General features: G+C 40.8%; 1 protein-coding gene across 1 annotated transcript in view; it reads left to right on the forward strand.

The window, feature by feature from the left end:
* Positions 1 to 10049: 10049 nt before the first annotated feature.
* Exoc4 (exocyst complex component 4) overlaps positions 10050 to 23152 on the forward strand; it is a 755612-nt gene continuing 742509 nt past the window's right edge. The window contains exon 1 of the mRNA XM_059257532.1: positions 10050 to 10183. Coding sequence (XP_059113515.1) covers positions 10098 to 10183 — 86 coding nt within the window. The 5' untranslated portion in view covers positions 10050 to 10097. The remainder of the gene's footprint in view (positions 10184 to 23152) is intronic.

Here is a 23152-nt window from a genome sequence, read left to right on the forward strand (position 1 = left end):
GCTGGCCTTAAACTCACAGAGATTCATCTGTCTCTGTCTCCCAAGTGCTGGGATTAAAGGTACGCACTACCACCTCCCAGCAATAAATTATTTTTTAAGTGTAGTATTGGAGTCCAACCCCGTGTTTTTTTGCATGCATACTATACATTAAGCTTCACTTCTAGCCCCTTCACTTGATAGATTTTTGAACTATTTTTGCTGAAATATGAAACACAGTTGAGAAAATGAAGGGGATTCAAGACATGAGGAATCATAGGCCTAGTTTGAGGCAGAATTGAGGGCATGTAGAGGTATTTGGCTCCATGTAGTGTCTGGAGCATGTATTACATTCAGTATTTCTTTGTGTATGTGGTGTGTGTGTGTGTGTGTGTGTGTGTGTATTGTGTGTGTATGTGTGTGTATATGTGTGTGTGTGTATTGTGTGTGTATGTGTGTGTGTGTGGGGTTACATGTATATGTGTATGTGCATGATTACAGATATGTATGTGCCATACTGCATGTGTGGAGGTCACAGGACAACTTCCCATGTCAGTCATCTCCTATACTATGTTTTTAACTACTGTGTACACCAGACTGGCTGGCCTGGGCGCTTCCAGGATTCTCCTGTCCCCACCTCTCACCTTCCTGGATCACTGGGACTATGGAGAAGTGGCATCTGGTATGGCTTCACATGGGTTCTGGAGATCTGAACTCAGCTCCTCACACTTAACTCATTGACCATTTCTCCAGCCCAGCAGCACTTCTTGAGTCTAGCAGAGGAACTGGGAGAATGTTGCTGCTCTAGATAGCCAGAAGACAGGATTGTGTTCCAGAGAAAGAATGGTTACTCTTCCCTCCTTCAACAAAACCAAATTTAACCTACCATTCTTGGACCAATTTCCAGAAACCAAACCTTACTCAGAAACCCAAATCAACATGGATTCTAATAGAGGCCAAAAAGAACCAGGTACTGAGTATGAACAATAGAATTTACTGGTCAGAATTATAGCCTATTGTGACCTACTTATAAAATTTTCCTCCAAATAGACCACAATACGTATATATCTTCAGCCAAGCTTACACTATGTAAGATTTATTTATGCCACAGTAATTGAAAAAGCTGGTATAAAATTTAAATCCTAAATAAAATAAGACAGTTGCTTTTTTCATGAGGAACATATCATTGACTTTTTCTTTTTAATGTAATCTAGATCCCATGCCTTGATTTACTCAGCTGTGCCTAATGAGCATTTTTTATACCTTAGCTGAGTTGGCTCTTGTACAGAGGCGGTGCTGGTGGGGGCATAAAACAGCTTTTTTTCTGGAGTTCTGCCCCTCTTGCTGGTATCAAGAGACTCTTGTTTTCCAGTCTCCCATGCCTATGTCTGCTGCTCTGCAGACACCAAGACCTGGGCAATTTTTATGAATCTCAGGGAAGCCATTCTCCTGCTGAGCTGGCCACATTCACACATTTCATTTATCTGCAATAATAAGAATATCAATACCCTGGATTTATATGGAGCTGCTCATCCAAAGAGGTCAAAGCATTTTCATTTAATTGGATGTTCCCATGGTTTTAAGAGCCTCTGGGTATATTACAAGTGTAATAATAAAACAGTCTGCCCTCGTTCGCAAAATAATAGACAACATAAAACAAGACATGCACATGTACGGTTTCTGAACCTCATTGTATAAACTTAGGCAGGGTCTAGCTGTGGGCTTTGAGATCTTTTCTGAGATCATCTGTGTGCCTTTTCACCTCGTGACACCACCTTTCATCCATAACCCATTTATTCAATACCAGTTGTCTCCTTGAGCATGATTCACAGCTTCATTTTGTGCCTTAGTTTGTCTGCCTCCTTCCCCTCCGCTGCCCCTTCCTCCCCCTTTCTTTTTCTTCTGGAATTTAAGTCTCTATCTTATTTTTAAAAATATTTATTTTTAATTATGTTGTGTGGCGGTTTGAAAGAAAATGGCCCCCAAAGGGAGTGGCACTATTAGGAGGTGTGGCCTTGCTGGAATAGGTATGGTCTTGTTGGAGGAAGCGTGTCACTGTGGGGACAGGCTTTGTGGTTTTCTATGCTCAAGACACTGCCCTGTGTCACAATGTACTCCCTGTTGCCTTCCGATCAAGACATAGCCAGCACCATATCTGCCTCCACACCACCATGCTCCTCACCATAATGATAATGGACTGTACTCCTGAAACCGTAAGTGATAAGTGAGCCACCCCAATTAAATGTTTTCCTAGTAAGAGTTATCATGGTCATTGTGTCTCTTCATAGCAATAGAAATCCTAACTACAGCAGTGTGTGTGTGTGTGTGTGTGTGTGTGTGTGTGTGTGTGTGCGCGCGTGCAGGTGCCCATGTTTGCTGGCTAGTTTTATGTCAACTTGACATAAGCCATAGTTATCTGAGAAGAGTAAACCTCAATTGAGAAAAAATGCCTCCATAAAACTGGGCTGTAGGAGAGCCTATAGGACATTTTCTTAATTAGTGATTGAGGGCCCAGTCAGTCCATTGTGGGTGAGTCCACCCCTGGGTTAGTGATCCTGGGTTCTATAATAAAGCAGGCTGTTGCTGGGCAGTGGTGACTCATGCCCTTAATCCCAGCAGTCAAGAGGCAGAGGCAGGCCATCTTTGAGTTTCAGGACAGCCAGGACTACACAAAGAAATCAAACAAACAAATGAACAACCTGTCTCCGTGCTCCCCCTTTTCCCCTTCCCCACAAAAAGCAAGCAAGCAGGCTAAGCAAGCTATGGGAAGCGAGCCGGTAAGTAGCATCCTTCCATGGCCTCTGCATCAGCTCCTGCCTCCAGGTTCCTGCCCTGTTTGAGCTCCTATCCTGACTTTCTTTGATGATGAACAGTGAGTGATGTGGAAGCCAAATAAAACCTTTCCTTTTGGTTACAGTGTTTCATCATACCAACAGTAATCGTAACTGAGATACCACCAAAACAGGAAAAGGGCGTCAGATATCCTGGACCTGGGGAAGCTGCCCTACATGGGGCTGGGAACCAAACTCAGATCTCTGCAACAGCAGCATGTACGCTTACGCTTAAGCACTGAGCAATTTCTCTAGCCCTTCCATTCTATTTTTAAAGTCAGCTTAACTACAACCTATCTGTTCATGAAGATTTTGCTAGCCATCCCAGCTTTCTTTGATTCTTTTTCACTGAAACATCTTCAGCATTGTATGTGTGTGTTCAGTAAATTCTTTGGACTATGTTCATTTCTAAATCCCTTTACCCCATGTGCATGTCATCATCCCTACATAAAAGTTTCTATAACTGATCTCTTATATGTTGAGAAATGTTATTTAGCTCTAAGTAGCCTGTTGAGCCGGGCGGTGGTGGCGCACGCCTTTAATCCCAGCACTTGGGAGGCAGAGCCAGGCGGATCTCTGTGAGTTCGAGGCCAGCCTGGTCTCCAAAGTGAGTTCTAGGAAAGGCGCAAAGCTACACAGAGAAACCCTGTCTCGAAAAACAAAAAACAAAAAACAAAAACAAAAAAAAAATTCTGTAATCTAAGTAGCCTGTTGAGTTTGGGAGTCTATGTTAAAGACTGATAGTTAAAAGTGAGTAGATCTACTAATTTTCCTGTAGAATTAAAAAACAAACAAACAAACTAGTTTTTCCACATTCTAGTACAAGCTTGGAGTTATTCTTCAAGGCAACCAAGAATAGAAACAATGTTAAAGACTATATTTATCACAGAAGATGAAAGGTATATGGGGTTAAGTTTTCCTTAAGTGTGATATGAAACAGGACAATTAGGACTCTTTCTTCAGGGTTTAATTTGCTGTGTGATAATTTAATTATCACCTAATTACAGTTCTAGTATGTGATAAAAGCAGTCTATCATTTTTGACACTTATCCGAATCATGCTTTTAAATAAAATGCATTTGTTTATTTCCACTTAAAATTTATAGGATCCATAGGAAAGCATATAGATAAAAGAAAAATTATCCAAATTAGTGTGTGTGTGTGTGTGTGCGTGTGCGTGTGCGTGTGCGTGTGCGTGTGTGTGTGTGTGTGTGTGTGTGTGTGTGTGTTTTCTGAGATAGGGTTTCTTCGTATAGCTCTGGCTCTCCAGGAACTCACTCTGTAGACCAGACTGGCCTTGAACTTGCCTTGAACTCACAGAGGTCCACCTGCCTCTGCCTTGGGAGTTTTGGAATTACAGGCATGCTCCACCACTACCTGTCTTCATATTACTGTGTCTTAAAACAACCTCACATTGCTGTCAGAGACATGCTTTAGATACTTTGAAAGCATGCTTCAAAGTGAAGTCATTTTACTACTGGTCTAACAGATATGGAAACTGAGGCACAGAATGGCTTAAGTCAAAGGGAAGGTGGAATCAATTGAGGCCTTGGATTGACTCTAGTCAGTACTACAGCACAAATCATACTTTAAAATACACACAACATAAACTACCTTTTTTTTTTAATCATCTTAAATGTGTTAACAGTGGGCTTAATAGATTCAAAACTTATACAAGTATAAACACTGAACCTGTCTATTATTATATACTTTGTTTTATAAAGTCACCCTCCTCCCAGCTCTGCACACTCACTAATTTGTTTATTTATTATATTGTGTGTGAGTGCATGTGTGCATGTGTGTGTTTGTGTGTATGTTTGAAACAGGGTTTCTCTGTTTTGCCCTGACTGTCCTGGAATTTATCTATAGACCAGGTGACCTTGAACTCAGAGATCCATTTGTCTCTGCCTCCTCAGTGCTTGGATTAAAGGCATGAGCCACTGTAGACGAAATTCTAAACAGTCTTAGTAAAGACTGTTTAGAGAAACACAGAGCCAAATACAGAGGAAATAGCCAAAGAGATCAGAGCAATAGTCACGATTAGCTTTAGCTTACCACCAGCAGTAGCTTCCCCAGAGAGAGACCTCTTCCTGCCTAACTTGCACTTTTATTGCTTTCCTGTTCTGCCTTCTTATTGGCTCTAAGCCCAGCCACATGACTTCCTTGTCACTGCCTGTCTATACAGAACTCCAGGTCTCTATGGTTGGTACTGGAATTAAAGGCTCCTGTTACCACATTTGGCTGTGTCCTTGACCACACCGAGACCCTGTCTGCCATGTGAGCGGATTAAGGGCATATGCTACCACCTCCTGACTCTGCTTATGGCTCGCTTTGACCTCTGATCTCCGGGCAACTTTATTAACCTACAAATAAAATCACATTTCAGCACAAATAAAATATCACCATAAGCCACTACTGCCTGGCTAGACTATTTTATATAAATGGACTCCTCAGTCTTTGCGTCTGGCTTCTTTCACTTGGCACAGTGTTTCCAGGAGTTTTTTTGTTTTTCTTTCTTTTTTTTTTTTCATATTTGTTTAACCACATTCATACATCTCATATTACACCAAATTTATCATTATTGTCAAGAATGCTTCAATGAATGCTTATGTGCATGTTATTTTTGAACATGTAATTCTCTTGGGTATTATTTGTCAAAGAAACCACTATTTCCACATTGACTGAAACAGTTCATATTCTCAGCAACACTGTTCTGATTTCTTTATGTATTTGCCAGTATTCATTTTTCACTGGGGGCTGGGTGTAGTAGCCCATGCCCTTAAGCTCGGCACAGGCTGGTGTGAGTTTGAGGCCAACAGGGTGAAAGGAAAGCTGCTTTCTGCAATTGTCCTCTGACCTCCACGTGTGCTCTCCATCAAATATGTAACTTAATGTAAACAAATTTTAATCAAGAAAATACAGTCAGCCCAGTGAATGTGAAGTGGTAGCTATTATTGTTTTCATTTTCTTTTCTCTAATAATAACATTGAGCATTTATGTACATCCTTTGGAACTCTTAAAAATATCAGATATATGACTTACATACATATGTATATATAGTAAAGTCCTATTTTAATATGCATTTTCTTCTTGTTGCTCTTACTTTTGCTGTCATATATAAAAATAATAATAATAATCCATTGTTAAATCTAAGGTCATAAAGATTTACCTCTATATTTTCTTCCAAAAGTTCTAAATCATATATTTAGGACTTTGGTACATTTTGAATTAGTTTTTGTGTGTGGTATGAGGTAGGTGTCCACTTTTTTTTTCATGTTTATATCTAGTGTTCTATTGTCATTTATTGAAAAGATTATTCTCCTCCTCATATTTGAAATAGTCACATTTTAAAAATGATAATCAAAATATCATTTTGAATGATACTGGAATCCTTGTCAAAAATCCAACTGATCATGGCTGGAGAGATGGCTCAGAGGTTAAGAGCACTTGCTGTTCTTCAGAGGTCCAGAGTTCAATTCCCAGCAACTGCATGGTACCTCACAATCATCTGTAATGGGCTCTGATGCTCTGTTCTGTCATGCAGGCATATATGCAAATAGAGTGCTCATATGCACAAATAAGTAAATATTTAAAGAAGAGCACTTGCTGCCTTTGCAGAAGATCTGGGTTTGCTCACTAGCACCTACATGGGTGCTTACAACCATCTGCACCTCCAGTTCCAGGTCATCTGATGCCCTCTTCTGGCTTCTGCAAGCATCAGGGCACAAACATGTATGCATTTACATCCATGCAGGCAAGCATTTGTACACATGAAATTAAAATGCATAAATCTTAAAAAAAAGCCAAAAGTCCACAGACATGTGGAGTTATCTCTGGATTCTCAGTTGCATTCCATTTATGTGTTTCCTTTTATGTTAGCACTTCTCTTTTTGATTGCTCTAGCTGTTCTCTGTGGTTTTAAATTAGAAAAAATGCAAATCCTCTGTATTTGTTCTTTGTGTGTGTGTGCTTGTGTGTGTGAAGTCCTGAGGGCAACCATAGGTGTCTTCCTCAGTTGCTATTCACCTCGTTTGTTTTTGAGATAGGGTCTCTCACTGAATCTGGAGCTTGCCTATTTGGCTAGGCTGGCTAGTCAGTGAGCCCCAGGGATCCTCCTGCCTCTGCTTCCTTGGTGCTGGGGTCGTGAGTTCATTTAGCTGTGCCTGGTGTTTTACTTTGGTTCTGAGTATAAAATACAGGTCCTTGTACTTTTGTGCTAAGCACTTTACTGACTGAGCTATTTCCCCAGGCTTCCGCATTTTTTTTTCTTTTTCAATATTGTTTAGGCTATTCAGGGATTTTTATGTTTCCACATGACCTTTGGAATCAACTATTCTGTTACTGAAAAAGTTTTGTCATCTTAGCTGCATCATTTTCTCATCTATGTTTTTTTTTTTCATGCACTTAGGGATTCCTTTATTTTTGCCAGCAATATTTTGTAGTTTTCAGCATATACATATTTGATTTTCCTGCTTAAATTTATTCTTGTTTTATTCTTTTTGCTTCTGTTGAGTTGGGATTATTTGGCTAATTTTTCTTTCTTCCTTTACTTTTCTTCCTTCCTTCCTTCCTTCCTTCCTTCCTTCCTTCCCTCCCTCCCTCCTTTTTTCCTTCCTTCCTTTCGACAGGTTCCCTCTACATAGTCCTGAATGTCCTGGAACTCTATGTAGAGCAGGCTGGCCTGGAACTCACAGACATCCATCTGCCGCCATTTCCTAAGTACTGGGATTAAAGATGTGTGCTACCATGCCTAGGCTAGGTTAGTTCCTTTTTAAGATTGCTCTTTCTTATTGTATAGGACTATATACAACATTAAATACTGAATTTTTGTACTTTGTATCCCGTGAGATCACTGAATTCTTTTATTAGCTCTAGTAGTGTTTTGTTTTCATTTTTGTTTATTTGTTTTGGTGTTTTTTTTTGAGACAGGTTTTCTCTGTGTGACAGCCTTGGCTGTTCTGGAACTTGCTTTGTAGACCAGGTTGGCCTGGAACTCACAGAGATCCTCCTGCCTCTGCCTCCTGAGATTAAAGGCTTGAGCCACCATGCCCATCACCTCTAGTAGTGTTTTGTGGTATTCTTTATGATACATTCTATATAAAATCATATTGTCCATAAATAGAGATTGTTTTATTTCTATCTTTGGAAATTAGATGCTTTTCACTTTTTTTCTTGCTCTGGCTATGGTTTCCAGAATTTTATTGAATAGACACATTGAAAATGGACATCCTGGAGCTGGAGAGATGGCTCGGTGGTTAAGAGCACTGGCTGCTCTTCCAGTGGACCAGGTTCAATTCCTAGCACCCACATGGTAGCTCACCACTGTCTATAACTCCTGTTCCAGAGGATCTGACACCTTTACACTAATGCATGTAAAATAAATTTAAAAAAAAGAAAATGGACATCCTTGTCTTGTTTCTAATCTTAATCTTGTTTTTTAATTTTACATACTGTTATTTTTAAAATTCCACTATATTTATGAAATTTCCTTCATTTGGATTTTTTTTAAATGTTTTTATTTTAAGAGTATGTTGAATTTCTACAAAAGATTTTTCTGTATCAGTTTTGGTCAGCAGTTCTCAACCTGCGGGCCATAACCCATTTGAAGGGTTGAACGACCCTTTCACAGGGGGCGCATATCAGATATCCTGCATACCAGACATTCATATTACAATTCATAACAGGAACAAAATTACAGTTATGAAGTAGCAACCAGATAATTTTCTGGTTGGGGTCACCACAGCATGAGGAACTGTACTGAAGGGCCACAGCATTGGGAAGGTTGAGACCCGCTGGGGCAGATGCTTTCCTCTTCCACAGCCTGTGGTTTTAACCATTTGACACATTACTGCCTCTCTTTTCAGCTACGAATTACTGATGGCTGTATTTTGCATTAGGTACAAAAATCTTATTTTCATCAAAACCCACTGAAGTTATGACTTTTGATGGGTATATGTAATTTTCTCATGTGATCTATCCATAATTTATTTAATACTTCAGGTGGTTCTCCAAATTTGAGTGTTCTGTATAACCTTCTATGTCTCTTTTTAACTGTTTTTTTTTTTAAATTTTTTAATGTGTATTGGTGTTTTGTCTGCATTCATGTCTGTGAGAGGTTGTTGGATCCCCTGCAACTGTAGTTTCAGACTGTTGTGAGCTGCCATGTGGTTGCTGGGAATTGAACCAGGTCCTCTAGAAGAGCCAGCTAGTGCTCTTAACTGCTGAGCCAGCTCTCCAGTCCCTTAGCCTTCTATTTCTTTAGGAACAAGTCTTTAGGGTTGGAATGATTGGGAACTCTGAAGTCCTCTGTATGATTTCTGAGGGATTTTAAAAGGTCAGTGTGAATGTCTACCACTTAATGAATGTGGCTGTATTCTGAGTCAGCTGTCCGCAGCTCCAGACTGAGTCAGTCAACTTTCTGTTTCTGGAGCTCTTCAGTTTTCACTTCTATAAGGAAATCACCTCTTTACTTCCTCCTTCATATATTATCATTATTGTCCCCCAGTCTTCTCATTTTCCATCCACATTCTGACCTTGGCTTGCCAGTAGAACCAATGCAGGAAATAGAACTTTACCGGTTCAAATTGCATTTAGACACCACTGTGCATTATCATTGTACTTTATTTAGTTTGGAAGACATCTGCACTCTGGCCAGTTTGTTTTTCAGTTATCCCCTTTCCTTCATCAATATTCACTTGCCTGCTTCTAAATGTTTTTTTTTTTTTCAGAAAACCTGCAACATGCCAAATTGAACTTACACATAAGACAAATGTTGAAAAATTCGGTCTTAGAAAATACCAAAAAAAAAAGTCTGTGCCTATAAGTTCTTGCATTTGGCTGATTTAAAGACAGTATTTGAAGTTAATAATTTTGCACACTCAAGCACCAGCATAACTTTGGGGCCTTCATTTAAATACACGCATCTGCTTATCCATTTTGATATCATTAGATACATTAAATTAAAAAAGTGTAAAGTTATAAAAGGGAGTACACTGAAAAACAGCCTAAGGTCTGAAGAGATCTAAAGCAGATACCAAGTAGGAGACTTGAAGTGGCCACTCGTTTATTGTCCAGGCATGCCCAGAACTCGCAGAACTACGTTTCCCAGAGTGCTTAGAGCGGACAGGCGCCTCGGCCTCCAGCTGAGCATCAGTCCCGCCTTCTCACTCTAGTGATTGGTCTCTTCACTTCCGCGCCTCCGCGGTTCTCTTCTGCCATTGGTGGATGTTCCGCCGTGGAGTTTACTCTTTCCCGGTCCTGTCAAGCACCTGGCTCTCGCTCCCGTACCAAGATGGCGGCGGAAGCAGCTGGTGGGAAATACAGGAGCACAGTCAGCAAAAGCAAAGACCCCTCGGGGCTGCTCATCTCGGTGATCAGGTGAGGGAGGCAGGAGGCAGGGTGAGGACAGGGCAGCGGCTCGCCCTCCGCTGAGGAAGGGAGAGGCGTCGGTCGGGTCCCGCCCGCCGGCCCTTCCCTTCCTCCTGGCCTCCCCAGCCCCTCCCCAGGGCCTGTGGTCCGGCGGGGCGGCCCCCAGGACTCCCCGTTTCTCTGGGGCCCGGCTTACGGAGAGGAGCCCGCCCCTCAGCCTTCCCCTCAGGGCAGGCTCTTGACTTGGGTCCCCGGCCCTACAAGCTGGCTCGCTTGGGTTCGGGAAGCAGCCCGGCGCAGGTGTGCTCATTCACTCCTAAAACAGGTACTGGTTGGCTGACCCCGGTGCAGCTCGCTCGCTCTCAGCCAGGCCAGCCGGGGCCCGGGCTCCCGGGGTCAGGCCCGCGTCTCCTGTCCGGACTTCACGAGTGTCCCGTTCTGGGCACTTCCCACCACCTGTGACTAGCCCCAGCCATGCCACCGCTGAGCCCAGGTTCTGCGGTGAGCTGCTTAGGACTGGACATCCAAGGGACACACGTGTTTCTTATTTTGTCGCTTTCTTATTCCCTCAGAACCACACCAGAACAGAATTTCACGTCGCCCTCGGTGGTACTACTCTCTTCCTGAAGTAATAGGGTCAGAGTGGCAGTGGTGGACTATTTAAAAAAAAAAAAAAAAGTTTAAAACGTTAAACAAATTTAGACCAGCCTGAATAAAATGCACTCTGACACACTTACACGTTGTTGTCATTTGAATTTTACCCCACATATTTTCATGAACCAAATGCCCCTTGCTTCTCCCACTTCTCCTTCACTTTGATTTGAATTCTTAAGAGGGCTCATGTAATAGTCCTGATGATTTTTTTTTAAACTCAGGACCTACCAGAATTTGGTAGGTTGTAAGCCCTTGAAAGAATGGATAAATCAAGCTTCAGAAAGTTTACCACTTACTGGACTGAGAAAGACCTATCTATGGGTTTTATGTCAGAGACAGTAGTTTAAGACAATGGCCTGTTAAATTATTATCAATTTTATTTTACAAATGAGAGGATAGAACTTTCTGTGAAAATAATGTACTTTGTAGGTCTTGAAGAGAAAATAGGCTTGTGTAACTGTAAGACTATACAGCACAGATTTATCCCATGATATTAAAACCCCAATCAAAGCATTTGTAGTCCCCTATCTTAATTTTCTCTGAAATTCTAGTATGAGTGCTTGGAATCTTTTTCTGAACTTGTTTTTTTTTCCCTGCCTGGTAGTCAACACTCATAAACAATAGATATTTACTGGAGTATGGTGCCTGGCATTTATTTAGTACTTAGGAAATATTTGTTGAATGAGTGAATGAATGCTGTGAGGTTTTCAAAGACAAGTCAGATATAATATCACTCTTGAGCGTGTATTCTACTTTTGAGATAAAGATGTATAAAGAGTTTGAAAGGGACTTGGAGAAAGATGGAGTGTTACAGAGATGGAGACTTTATGGAAGGAGTAGTCATTTCCAATGGAAGTGGAGTGGGTTAGGGAAAGTAGCAACTTATGCCCATCCTCTTTGTGATTCTGATCCTGTATGTAGGCTTTGTGTGTCAGATTTCTTTTTTTTTCTTTTTCTTTCTTTTTTTTTTTTTTTGTTTTTTTGTTTTTTTGTTTTTCTAGACAAGGTTTCTCTGTGTAGCTTTGCGCCTTTCCTGGAACTCACTTTGTAGACCAGACTGGCCTCGAACTCACAGAGATCCGCCTGCCTCTGCCTCCTGAGTGCTGGGGTTAAAGGCGTGCGCCACCACCGCCCGGCGTGTGTCAGGTTTCTTAAGTGACAGATTTACCCTCGGTATGTGATATTTAAAAACTGAGAAAGGCCTTAAAGCTTTTTGACTGATTCTGATGTGGAGACATACATTTGCCTTGAAGGGTCAATCCTTTGTCATTTTCTGGGGGCATCACCCACTGCGGGATAGTGTATGACGTTGTTTTGTATTGAGTTATGGCCTCATATATCCCAGTCTGGCTTCAAATTCATTATGTAAATAGTTGTAACCTTGGACTCTTGCTTCCGTCTGCCGAGTGCTGGTATCACAGGTGTACATCACAATACCTGCTCTTATTTGGTTATCCAGCTTTCTCTTTCTTTTTCTGAGTCAGGGTTTCTCTGTGTAACAGCTCTGGCTGTCCTGGAACTCATTCTGTAGACCAGGCTGTCCTCAAACACACAGAGATCTGCCTGCCTCTGCCTCCCGAGTGCTGGGATTAAAGGTGTGCACCCCCCCCCCCCCACGCGCTGGTTATCCATCTCTTAATCCAATCAGTATGTATCACCTTTACTTTTTCACTATGATTTTGGCCCAGGGCATCCTTTACTTTGACTTCTGTTGTGAAGTACTGCTTTAATTTTGATTCTTAATCCAGATCATGTCAGAACACTTGAGTGACATGTTTCCTTTGTTGTGCTTTTTACAATCTTGCTATTAAGGTACGTCCAGACCTATCATTCTAGGCAAGTTTAGTAAAGATTGGGGTCTGTGCTTACATATGAACACAAGACTAGATGTTTTTGGTGCTGGAGTGTTGCTGTTTGTGTTTCAACATTCCTTTGGAGACAGAAACATTTGCTTTGGAATGAGGGATGATGTTGCTAATTTCTGTTGTTGGTTTCCTTCCTGATTTTCTTTTGTACTTAACTCATAAACAGTGCATTAGAAGAGAATGGTAGTATGGGTTTGGTGTTGGGATTTGGGGTGAGAGAAGGGCCCTGATTGGAAGACTAGAATAGGACCGTGCATTTCTTATCAGGAACTGTGTGTCATTCTGGTTTCGGCTCATCAAATCTGTGCAGTTTGTCCTGCTGCTCTTCTTGTACATTGTATTCATTGTTCTTAGATCTTCCCATGGACTTCAGTGACCTCCTTCCGTCCTTAATGTTTTTCAGATTCTCTCGAAAGACTAGACCTTTCCTGGTTGCTTTGGCAACAAGCTTCACAAAGGAAATCCCATTTTAGGATGGTGTTTTAAAAAGTCTGAGTATTCCTGTAAGGGTATTTGGTACATACTAGTACATGCTTCACAAAGGAACATGAAGTACAAGCTTCACAAAGGAAATCCCATTTTAGGATGGTGTTTTAAAAAGTCTGAGTATTCCTGTAAGGGTACTTGGTACATACTTTTTCATGGTGCCCTAGACCCATCATCTTGTCCCCAAAATAAATTAGCCTGTCATTTAAACAGTTTGATTAGTTCATCTTTGTTATATCATTGAACAGTGTTTTTCTTGTTTTGGAATGTTTAAAAATTTCCTTCAGTTCTCTTTCCCTAATGTGTAAACACCATTTCTACACACCAGGTTATATGTTGTAACATTTTATATTGCTTTTAAAATGATTTTATTTATTTATTTATTTATTTATTTATTTATTTAGAGATAAGGTGTCACTATAGAGCCTGGCTGGCCTGGACTTGCTATGTAGACCAGGCTGACCTTGAACACAGAGATCTATTTGCCTCTGCTTCCCAAGTGCTGGGATTAAAGATGTGAGCCACCATACCTGGCTAAAATGTTATTCTTAATAGAGGATAAGAACATTTCTTGTTGTAGACACATTTTGGTACTGGCTTAAACTCCAGATAAGGTCTAATATAAGGAGTGAGCTAGTGTACACACAGGAAATGGCCCGGCTTCATTGCCATCTTGAACTTCTGATTCTTCTGACTCTACCTCCTGATGCTGGGAGTACAGGCCTTCCCCATGACAGCTGGTTCTCACTGCCACTTTCTATCATTGTAGTAACTAATTAGATGATGGCTCAGGGTTTTGCTGGTATCAGAGTCCATCACTGAGAATTTAAAATAAAAACATACAGTGCAATTTCAGCCTCTCTCTCTCTCTCTCTCTCTCTCTCTCTCTCTCTCTCTCTCTCTCGGTTTTTTTTGAGACAGGATTTCTCTGTGTAATAGTCCTGACTGTCCTGGAACTTGCCTTGTAAACCAGGCTGGCCTTGAATTTAAAGAGATCCACCTGCCTCTGCTTCCTGTATGCTGGGATTAAAGGTATTAATAACCACTGCCTGGCTGTGCAATTGCAATCTTATATTTAATGGAAAGGGACTTAGAAGGTACTTAAATTAAAATCTTTAATCACTTAAAAACCCTGAATAAACACGTTTTAGGCCAGTCAGTTGTGTAATGGTCCACTCTTGTGTCTATTTAAAAGTCCTTAGGTCTGTGAGGAAGATGGTATTTGCGATTTGGTCTTTTGGAGACTGCCACTAACTGTGATTTTGGGTTTAATCACCACTGGCCCTTTACAGCAGAGCTAATTGGGTGGACATAGTCCAGTTTGGACAGTTTTACACACACATACACACACACACACCCCATATCTTCCTTCTTTCCTATTGATTACCCCACTTCAACCTTTTGTTTGGTGTGAAGTTGGAGTTGTGAAATAAGCAAGATGACATTTCAGAGATGCTATTTTATTTTTGTGAGTTCTTGTCAGATTTTTAATTGGGGAATATGTCTACCACTTACTGTAGGTGATTTGCTTTCCAATTAAACATTGAATATGACTTTTTTTTTTTGTACATCAGCCTGCAAATAGCCAGTTTAATTGGGGAGACAGACTCCGGTCGTGACTTAAGGAGGCCTTATTGAAACATTGGAGCAGAGCTTTTGTAGACAGGCTGGTTATAGATGTCAAGGGGGTTTGAAGGCAGTTGGAGGCTCACATTTTCATCAACTTTTATGTCTTCACAGAAGTTGGAATTTCAAAAACATAGAGAATCCTTTATTGTAGGCTCCTGTTAAATTCCTTCTTTCCTCTGTAGAGGATATTTTGGTCAGCCCATAGTTAATTCAAAGTAAAGTTTGTTGAGGGGTCCAGGCTTTGATCTGGGCTTTGAACAGAGACCTTTGAGGTTTGTGACAGTTTGTGGCAGGAAGAGCTTGGCCACTGTTTTGAGCTGGGTCCCAGGAGCTGTGTTAGGCATAGATACTGTTCCTAGCACCGTCTCTCTATCTGAGCCCATTGCAAAATAGCCTGTAGGTTTCTTACTCTTTGTTTCCCTCAGCCTTGTCCCTTCAGAGATGCAGTGCTGTTTGCAAGTTACTATCAGAACCAACAGTGTCGGGACTGGAGATGGAGCTCAGTGGGTAGAGTACTTGCATAGCACAAAGCCCTACCTAGGTTTGAGCCCTGGCATAAACTGGGTGTGGTGGTCCATACCTGTAATTGTAGCACTTGGGATAAGGGATACATGAGACTCTGTTTGGAAACAGAACAAACACTAAACTTTCAGGAGGTTCTGGGACAGCTAATAATGGTATTTATGGAAATGAGAAGAAAACTCCATTTTCTGGCTGCACATGCAGAATTAATATCTTGGGGGACCGAGTTGTGCTGGCTAGATTTTTGTCAACTTGACACAAACTGTAGTCATCTGAGGGAGGAGGGAACCTCGATTGAGGAAATGCCTCCATAAAATCAGGCTGCAGGCAAGCCTGTAGAACATTTTTTAAATTAGCGATTGATGGGGGAGGGCCCAGCCTGTTGTTGGTGCCATCCCTGGGCTGCTGATTCTCTGTTCCAAAAGAAAGCAGCTGAGCAAGCCACAATGAGCAAGCCATTAAGCAGTACTTCTCCATGGCCTCTGAATTAACTCCTGCCTCTAGGTTTCTGTCCATTTGAGTTCCTGTCCTGACTTCCTTCAGTGATAGACTACAATCTAGAAGTGTAAGACCAATAAACCTTTTCCTCCTCAATTTGCTTTTTGGTCATGGTGTTGCGGCAATAGAAACCCTAGCTGAGACACAAGTCTTGGTTTCTAAAGCCTCAGGAGTCATTGTTAACGTTGGAATTTCTTAAAAGCTTTGAGCATTGTGGTTTTATTATTGTGTGATACCATCATTTTTTCAACCCATACCTTTATAGATATGTCTGGACACAAGCCTTTGGTGAGAGGGTCAGTGCGTGGTTTAGGGTTGATCACAAAAACTTAACTACTTTTGTATCTTGGAATCACTCAGTCCCCATACTGCCCCCAGTCTTAAGTTCCCCTATGAAACAGGATGATTAGAAGGTCTGGTGTGGTTTGGGGGAACATGAAATGAGACAAAACATGAAAGTGCTTTGTACAGGTTGGAACAGAGGCACTCAGATGCTTAATTCTTCATTTCTAGTGTCTGGAGTGTTTTTGGTTAGAAACTTGATTTTTTTTCCTAAATTTGAGAGTACTTGCCTGGCATACCTCAGGCTATGAGTCCAATCCATTGCACAATAAATTAATTAATTCACAGCTGGAGACCAAACCCAGGACCTTGTGCATGGGTCCAGTTCATGCACAACAAAGAAAGAAACAGATTCAGAGCTGAGGACGAAACCCAGAACTTTGTGCTTGCTAGGCAGGTCTCTACCACTGAGCTAAATTCCCAGCCCCTATTACGTATCTCATTGAAAACCCTTTATTCTGAGACATGCCTTGAAATGATTGTGCATACTTACAGCCAGTCATTTTACAGATGTATCTCTGTGTTTTGCCACCTGCAGTCATAGTGTTGTAAGTTGTTGGTGTGGTGTTTAATGTGGTTTTCTTTGGGCAGGCTTTAGAGGCTTTTATTACTAGTTGGTGGGGTTTTGGTGGTCGTTTGCAGTGGTAAGTTCTGCTTTCTGTTGCAAACAGTCTGAGTCTGCTGCTGTTTACATTTTGTTAACTGCTTTCAGACTATGAAATGAATTAGACCTTGATCCTTATAATAGTAGCTCATTTTTTTTATGTGCTAGGGATTCAGCCTTAAAAACAATCAGAACTTACAATGTAATACAGAGTAATAAAAGAATACTTTTGTGTTACCTTTGCTAGTGTTGATATAAGCAATTATGCATTTTAAAATTTTTATGAGAATTTTTCTGAATTGCTTGTTACTATAAGCCCTTTCAAAAAGTAAATAGGACATAATTCAAAAGATCTTGTTTGTTTTTCATTTAAAACTTACTGCTGTTGACACAAAAAACACAGCTCTCACCTTAAAGAGAATAGGAAATAGTTTATTCTGCAGTCATTTTAAAGCACCATGGTCTGGGAACACAGATTTAGGTTATCCCAGATTCCATGTTCCAAAGTGGGAACAGTTTTATAGTTTTAGGGAACAAAGAAGGTCATAAATCAAGGGAAGTTTAAAATACATGGTGGGTATATCAGAGAGGCAGTTAGAGCAAGATGGGGGAGGCTTTTTTTTTCTTCCAGTTTTTCAAGACAGGGTTTCTTTGTGCAACAGTCTTGGCTGTCCTGGAACTCACTTTGTAGACTAGGCTGGCCTCAAACTCAGAAATCCACCTGCCTCTGCCTTCTGAGTGCTGGGATTAAATGAGAATGCTACCACTGCCCATCAGGAGGCTTTTCTATAGGCCCAAGATGCTATTTGATGAAGTTCTTAGCTTTTGGTTGGTGGATGCTATTGGTCTGCTAAGTCAGTAGATTTCCAAAAGTTTTTATCTGTTAGTTACAGGATGTTAGTTCTTACACAGAGGTGGGCAATGCCTGTTCCAGGGGCTAAAGCTAGCCCAAGACAAGGTATTTAGCCTCTGGAGATACAACATTCCAGTCTTTCTGTATCATCGCGCTTTCAATCAGTCAGTCTTTTTAGACCCAATTTCTTTCCAGGAATTGTCATTCCCATCATTTTATATCCAAAATCACCCTTGAAAGCTTGCTAGGAAGCATCTTCTCAGGTACTGTCTGACCCATCTGACATGAATCTGCATTTTTATAACTAAACAGATGATCTGGAAGATGATAAAGTTTGGGTAGCCCTTAAACATACTTTATTGGGGAAATAAGATATAAGAAACAAATTCAAATTGTTACCTTTCTTTAAAGTTGAGATAATGATAGAGCTATGCTTTTCTTCTTCTTTTCAGTGAATATACTTTTTAAAAAAGTATTACTCAGGGTGGAGAGATGACTCAGCAGTTACGAGTACATTCGGTCTTGCAGAGGACCTCAGTTAGGTTCCTGGCTACCATATTGGGCAGCTCAGAACTGCCTGTAACTTTAGCACCACAGGTATCAGATGCCTCTGGCCTCCATAGGCTCTGCATTCACTTATGTGAAGGTATACGCTTAAACACACACACTTGAAATACATCTTCAAAGTTTAAAAAGGCATTGCTGTTAAGATGATTATTTGTATAATTATATATATATATATATGAATCATGCCTGGGACTTTGCTAATGTAGTTGGGGAACAGGGTTAGAGCCAGTTCGGGGATAGGTGAGGCCAGATTGGAATGTGGCACTATCTCTTGAAGGTGGAATTTTTTGACAAGTCTTTTAACTTTTGTATGTGGTCAAAAACTTCCATTAAAAATGTTTATGTGGGGGCTGGAGGCAGAGTGTCTATTTAGCAGATCAGTAAATCACAGAAATGCAGTATGACATAGTAGTCTTTAGATCAGTGGTTCTCAACCTGGGTTCTTGACCCCTTTGGGGGGTTGATTGACCTTTTCACAGGGGTCATATACCAAATATCCTGCATATCAGATATTTATATACATTATGATTCATAGCAGTAGCAAAATTACAGTTATAAAGTAGCAACAAAAGTAATTTTTTTGGTTTGGGGTCACCACAACATGAGGAACTGTATTAAAGGGTTGCAGCATTAGGGAGGTTGAGAACCACTACTTTAGATCTTGTCATTTCTCTATGACACCTGTATTCTCAAGCTTCATGGGTGCTTTCATTTAAGAAGCCTACCCCCAATTTCCAATATGTATTTGACCACTTAATACCTGTCAGAATCTTGTAAAACATCATTTTGAGGAACTCACCAGGAAGTGAGGATCTATCTCTGTGGACATTGCTTTCTGAGGGGTGCTGGACTTTATAAGGAAGTAGGAAAGAGATAGAGTTTTAAGTTGACTTTGTCAGGCTTAAGCTCAGTTTTATGCCTGAATCAGGTGATTTTGCTTAATTTTAGATAATAGCTGCCTTTGTTGCCTAAGCAATTTATACCTTTTGGTTTCCAGTACTATTCTGCATAACTGAGTTAACTGCACTACTGAAGCACTATACGCACATGTGTTGGGTGTAATAATTGGCTCTAAGTGCTGTCTGAAGCCAGACACCAGTGAGTTTTCAAGTGACTTTAAAGCAGACATTGTTTACTGTTACTTGAGGCTACACGTCTCTCTCTACTGTTAAGGGATGTTCATATGCATGAGAAAACTTTTTCAGAGGGACTTGTCATTGTGGATTGCTATCAGGATGGGATTATCCTATATTTCATAGGCTCTAATAAGCGATAATTAAGAATCAAGGCATTACAATGTATAATTGAATAGAATAAAATCCGATTTGAAAGTGAGGTGTTGATTTACTTATGCTTTGATTAAAGTGTATCTTGTGTGATTATGTAGTGATACACATCTCTAGCATTTCTTTAATGTGTGATCCTTTATTCAATCTCAGACTCATGAGGGCCTCTTATTTTGATAACTCCCTGGAAGCAGTTACAGATGATTCAGCATCTATGAAGTATAGCAGTGTGTCTTGCTTTGCATAATCAGCTTGGAACTCTGAGCTGTGTAGTGTGTGTATCCTTCAGTCTCTTTTCTTCCTCATGGGCTTTGAGTTTCTCTCTACTCATGCCTAGAGCTGTTGTCTGTAGTTCCCCTGCTGGCTGTAGGTATATTTTGCTGTCTGCCATGTATGAGATGGGTTGGATTTTCTTTTTATTTGGAAAGAAAATGTGGCTCTAGTACTTTGAAGTAAGTGCTGGGTAGAACTGATAATGTAACGGAGCAGGGTGGGGAGAAAGCACGATTGACATTGGAAGGGTCATATCTGCTCTAGACATCTGTGGGATCACTAACAAAAGGGTGTATTTTCTTCTGAAAAGACTGGTTATGCAGCACTCGGTTTTCACTTTCTGGAGTAAGGCTTGGAAACTAGTCCACCCTCAGGTTCAGTTCTTGTCTTGTGCTCTGGTGTTTGAGCGAAGGGATTCCTGGTGGTGGGTTTGAGGTTCTTGATGATAAGAAGAAGCACAGGGACCTTGCAGTATCCAGCTGATGTCCTAGGTCCACATGGAGTACTTCTCAGAAAGGGGGTAACTGAGGACATTTGATTCCTAGTATAGATGGTGCTTTGTCATTTGCTGATTAGTGATTTTTGGATATGTGAAACTGTACTTGTAATTAGTTTTTCTTAGTTGCTTATAGGAATTTCCATTAAGTGTTCTCTCTCTCTCTCTCTCTCTCTCTCTATATATATATATATATATATATATATATAATGTATATATATGATTTATTTATTATGTATACAGTGTTCTGTCTGCATGTTTGCCTGCCCACCAAAAGAGGGCATCAGATCCCATTATAGATGGTTGTGAGAGCCACCATGTGGGTACTGGGAACTGAACTCAGTACCTCTGGAAGAGCAGCCAGTGCTCTTAACCTCTGAGCCATCTCTTCAGCCCCAATAATTGTTTTCTTAGTTTTTATTATTTCTAGAAGAGAGGCCAGTGTAGGCTAACAAGGAATGCCCTTAATAGACAGCTAAGCCCATTATCAGAAAACATGGCTGAGTTCTAACTCATTCTGAAGGAGTCACCCACATTTAGGTGTGTAACTTTATTTCTTGTAACAAGTGTCTCACGAGAACAGCCCTCCTAGCTGAGGTTCTCCTGATCTTGCTAAACTTCATCACCTCCTCTGTTTGCCATCTCTAAACTTAGTCCAAGTAGAGAATTGAAATGTCATCATGAAAAGAAAAAAGCCTTTTGGTGGGATGCACAGTTCAGTTTATAACTAAGCTGTCCCTTTATCACCTTGTTAAAATACTCTAAGCTTCTAGAGCAGTCATCTGTCATCTGCAAATAGGTAACCTCAGGCAGGAGATTGTATTCAGCACTGACTGTTATGCTGTCTTGTGATAGTTACCAGTCTTGCATCAATACTGATACCAACATGTGTGCTCTACACTCTCCAGAGAACTGCTAGGTGACGGCTTCAGCTGTTGAAAGATTTGCTAAGATACTCTAACTCACCTAGTTCTATAACTTCTCTAAATTCTGTTTTTAGATGAGAATGAAAAAATAAATCATTGGAAAACTATGTATTTGGATTCTATTATTTTGTTTCCCGAAATATGGAGGCCTTAGTTTTTTAAATTATGCTCCTGAAGAGATGTTGATGTAAAATTTGTTGTCTTGTTTTCAGAAGATTGTTGAGGACATCTTTCACTATATTGTAAAGTGTTTCCCATGTTGTTTTAAATGAAAATTTGGCTTGCCTAAATGAGTCTATCTTTTAGAAAATGAGAATTAGAACTTTTTGCCTTGGCTGCTTGGAAGTTCAAATGTAGATTAAGAACTCATTTACTATGAACTCTGGCCATGTGACCTGCTTATATTTTACATTTATATAATGATGTTCTGTGTATTTTACTGTATTCTTAGAGAAAACATCTCTGATATTTGTTTTTTTGAAAGAGATGAGATATAATTAAAATGAAACCAGTGTAAATGTGGTTACTGGTTGTCACCACTAAACACTGGCTGATTAGTTACCACTTCAGTGACCACCCAGAGTAAAGGCCACAGATCTGTGTCTGGTCTGGCTCCTAACTTCCTCGGTCACTGCTACACTAGCAGTTAAGTAGCCACGGTGATCTCCTTGCCGATTCCTTCCCTTAACAGTTTGAATTCCTTCTCCTTCATGGCCCATGCATCCTCTGTCCTCCCTAGAACAGCTTCCCCACAGAGAATGTCTTCATAAAGGCCTTATTTACATGCTTCTTTTTTGTGCCCTTGCTGGAGGAGGCCATTTTTGTCTCTGTTGTACCACAGCTCCTGCTTCCTGCACTTCCCCACTTACCTACTTTATGGTCTGCACCTCCACACTGAAATGTTAGCTTCTTGAGGGAGGACTAAGTTAGTTACTGCTGTGTGTCTAGCCGCATAGAACTGCCTGGAAGTAACGGTGCCTAGTAAATGCTGTTGAATGAATCAGTGAATTGGGCATGACCTCCAGTGAGACCATTCCACTGCATTCGTCCTGGGCAGAGAGCTGTCCTGCATGACCTTCCACACGCTGCATCTTGCTGCTGCTCATTATGTAGCTTTTACTAAACATTTAACGTGCCAGGCACTGTGAGAATCTAGAGAAAAGGTCTGATCTGTGTTTGTAATAGATCCATAGGGACTTTGGGGTGGGGAGGCTTGAGGGGATTTGGGCTAGCAGAGTTGGGATTCATAGATTATTTATTTTGGTTCTAATGCTGTGAGTCCACATTTCCATTCTGCTTTATATTTTGCATGGCACCTTCCCACACTTCTTCAGTCCTTGAAATGTCCCGGAGAGACAGGTGTTCTTATTCTCTTCCTGTTTTACAAGGAAAAACACCCAAGAGAGGTTGAGGACCTCATTGAGGTTGCCGAGTTCTACTTGTTTTTGTTTACTAAGGATTTCTGTTTCTAAACCAGGGCCTCACTGTGTAGCTCAGGCTGACCTCAAAGTCATGATGCTCCTGCCTTAGCTTCTAAGTGTCTGGGATTAGAAGATAATGCTGGCTTGCCCCACTGTAAAGCCCTATTTGAGTCTTCAGTTTTAACTTTTGAGAACAACTATTTGTTTGATTTTATGAGGATACTTTTTATGGTTTTGTTTTCTTGCTTTGTTTTTGAGAAGGTCTTATATAATCCAGGTTGGCCACAAATTCACTTTGTAGCTGAGGTTGGCTTCAACTCCTGATCCTCCAGCATCTGCCTCACTAAGTGTTAAGATTACCATACCTAACTCAAATATCCACCTGCCTCTGCCTTCTAAGTTTTGGAATTAAAGGAGAGCGCCACTATACCCAGCTAGAATGTTCAACTTTTTTGCACAGATAAGTGGTATGGGGAAAGAAAAGTGAACTTTTGTGCATGTTGTGGACTGGACCCAGGACCCTGTACATACTGGGCAAGTGCTGTCCCACCAAGCT

Source organism: Peromyscus eremicus, chromosome 3, assembly GCF_949786415.1.
Source record: "Peromyscus eremicus chromosome 3, PerEre_H2_v1, whole genome shotgun sequence".
NCBI lineage: Eukaryota > Metazoa > Chordata > Mammalia > Rodentia > Cricetidae > Peromyscus > Peromyscus eremicus.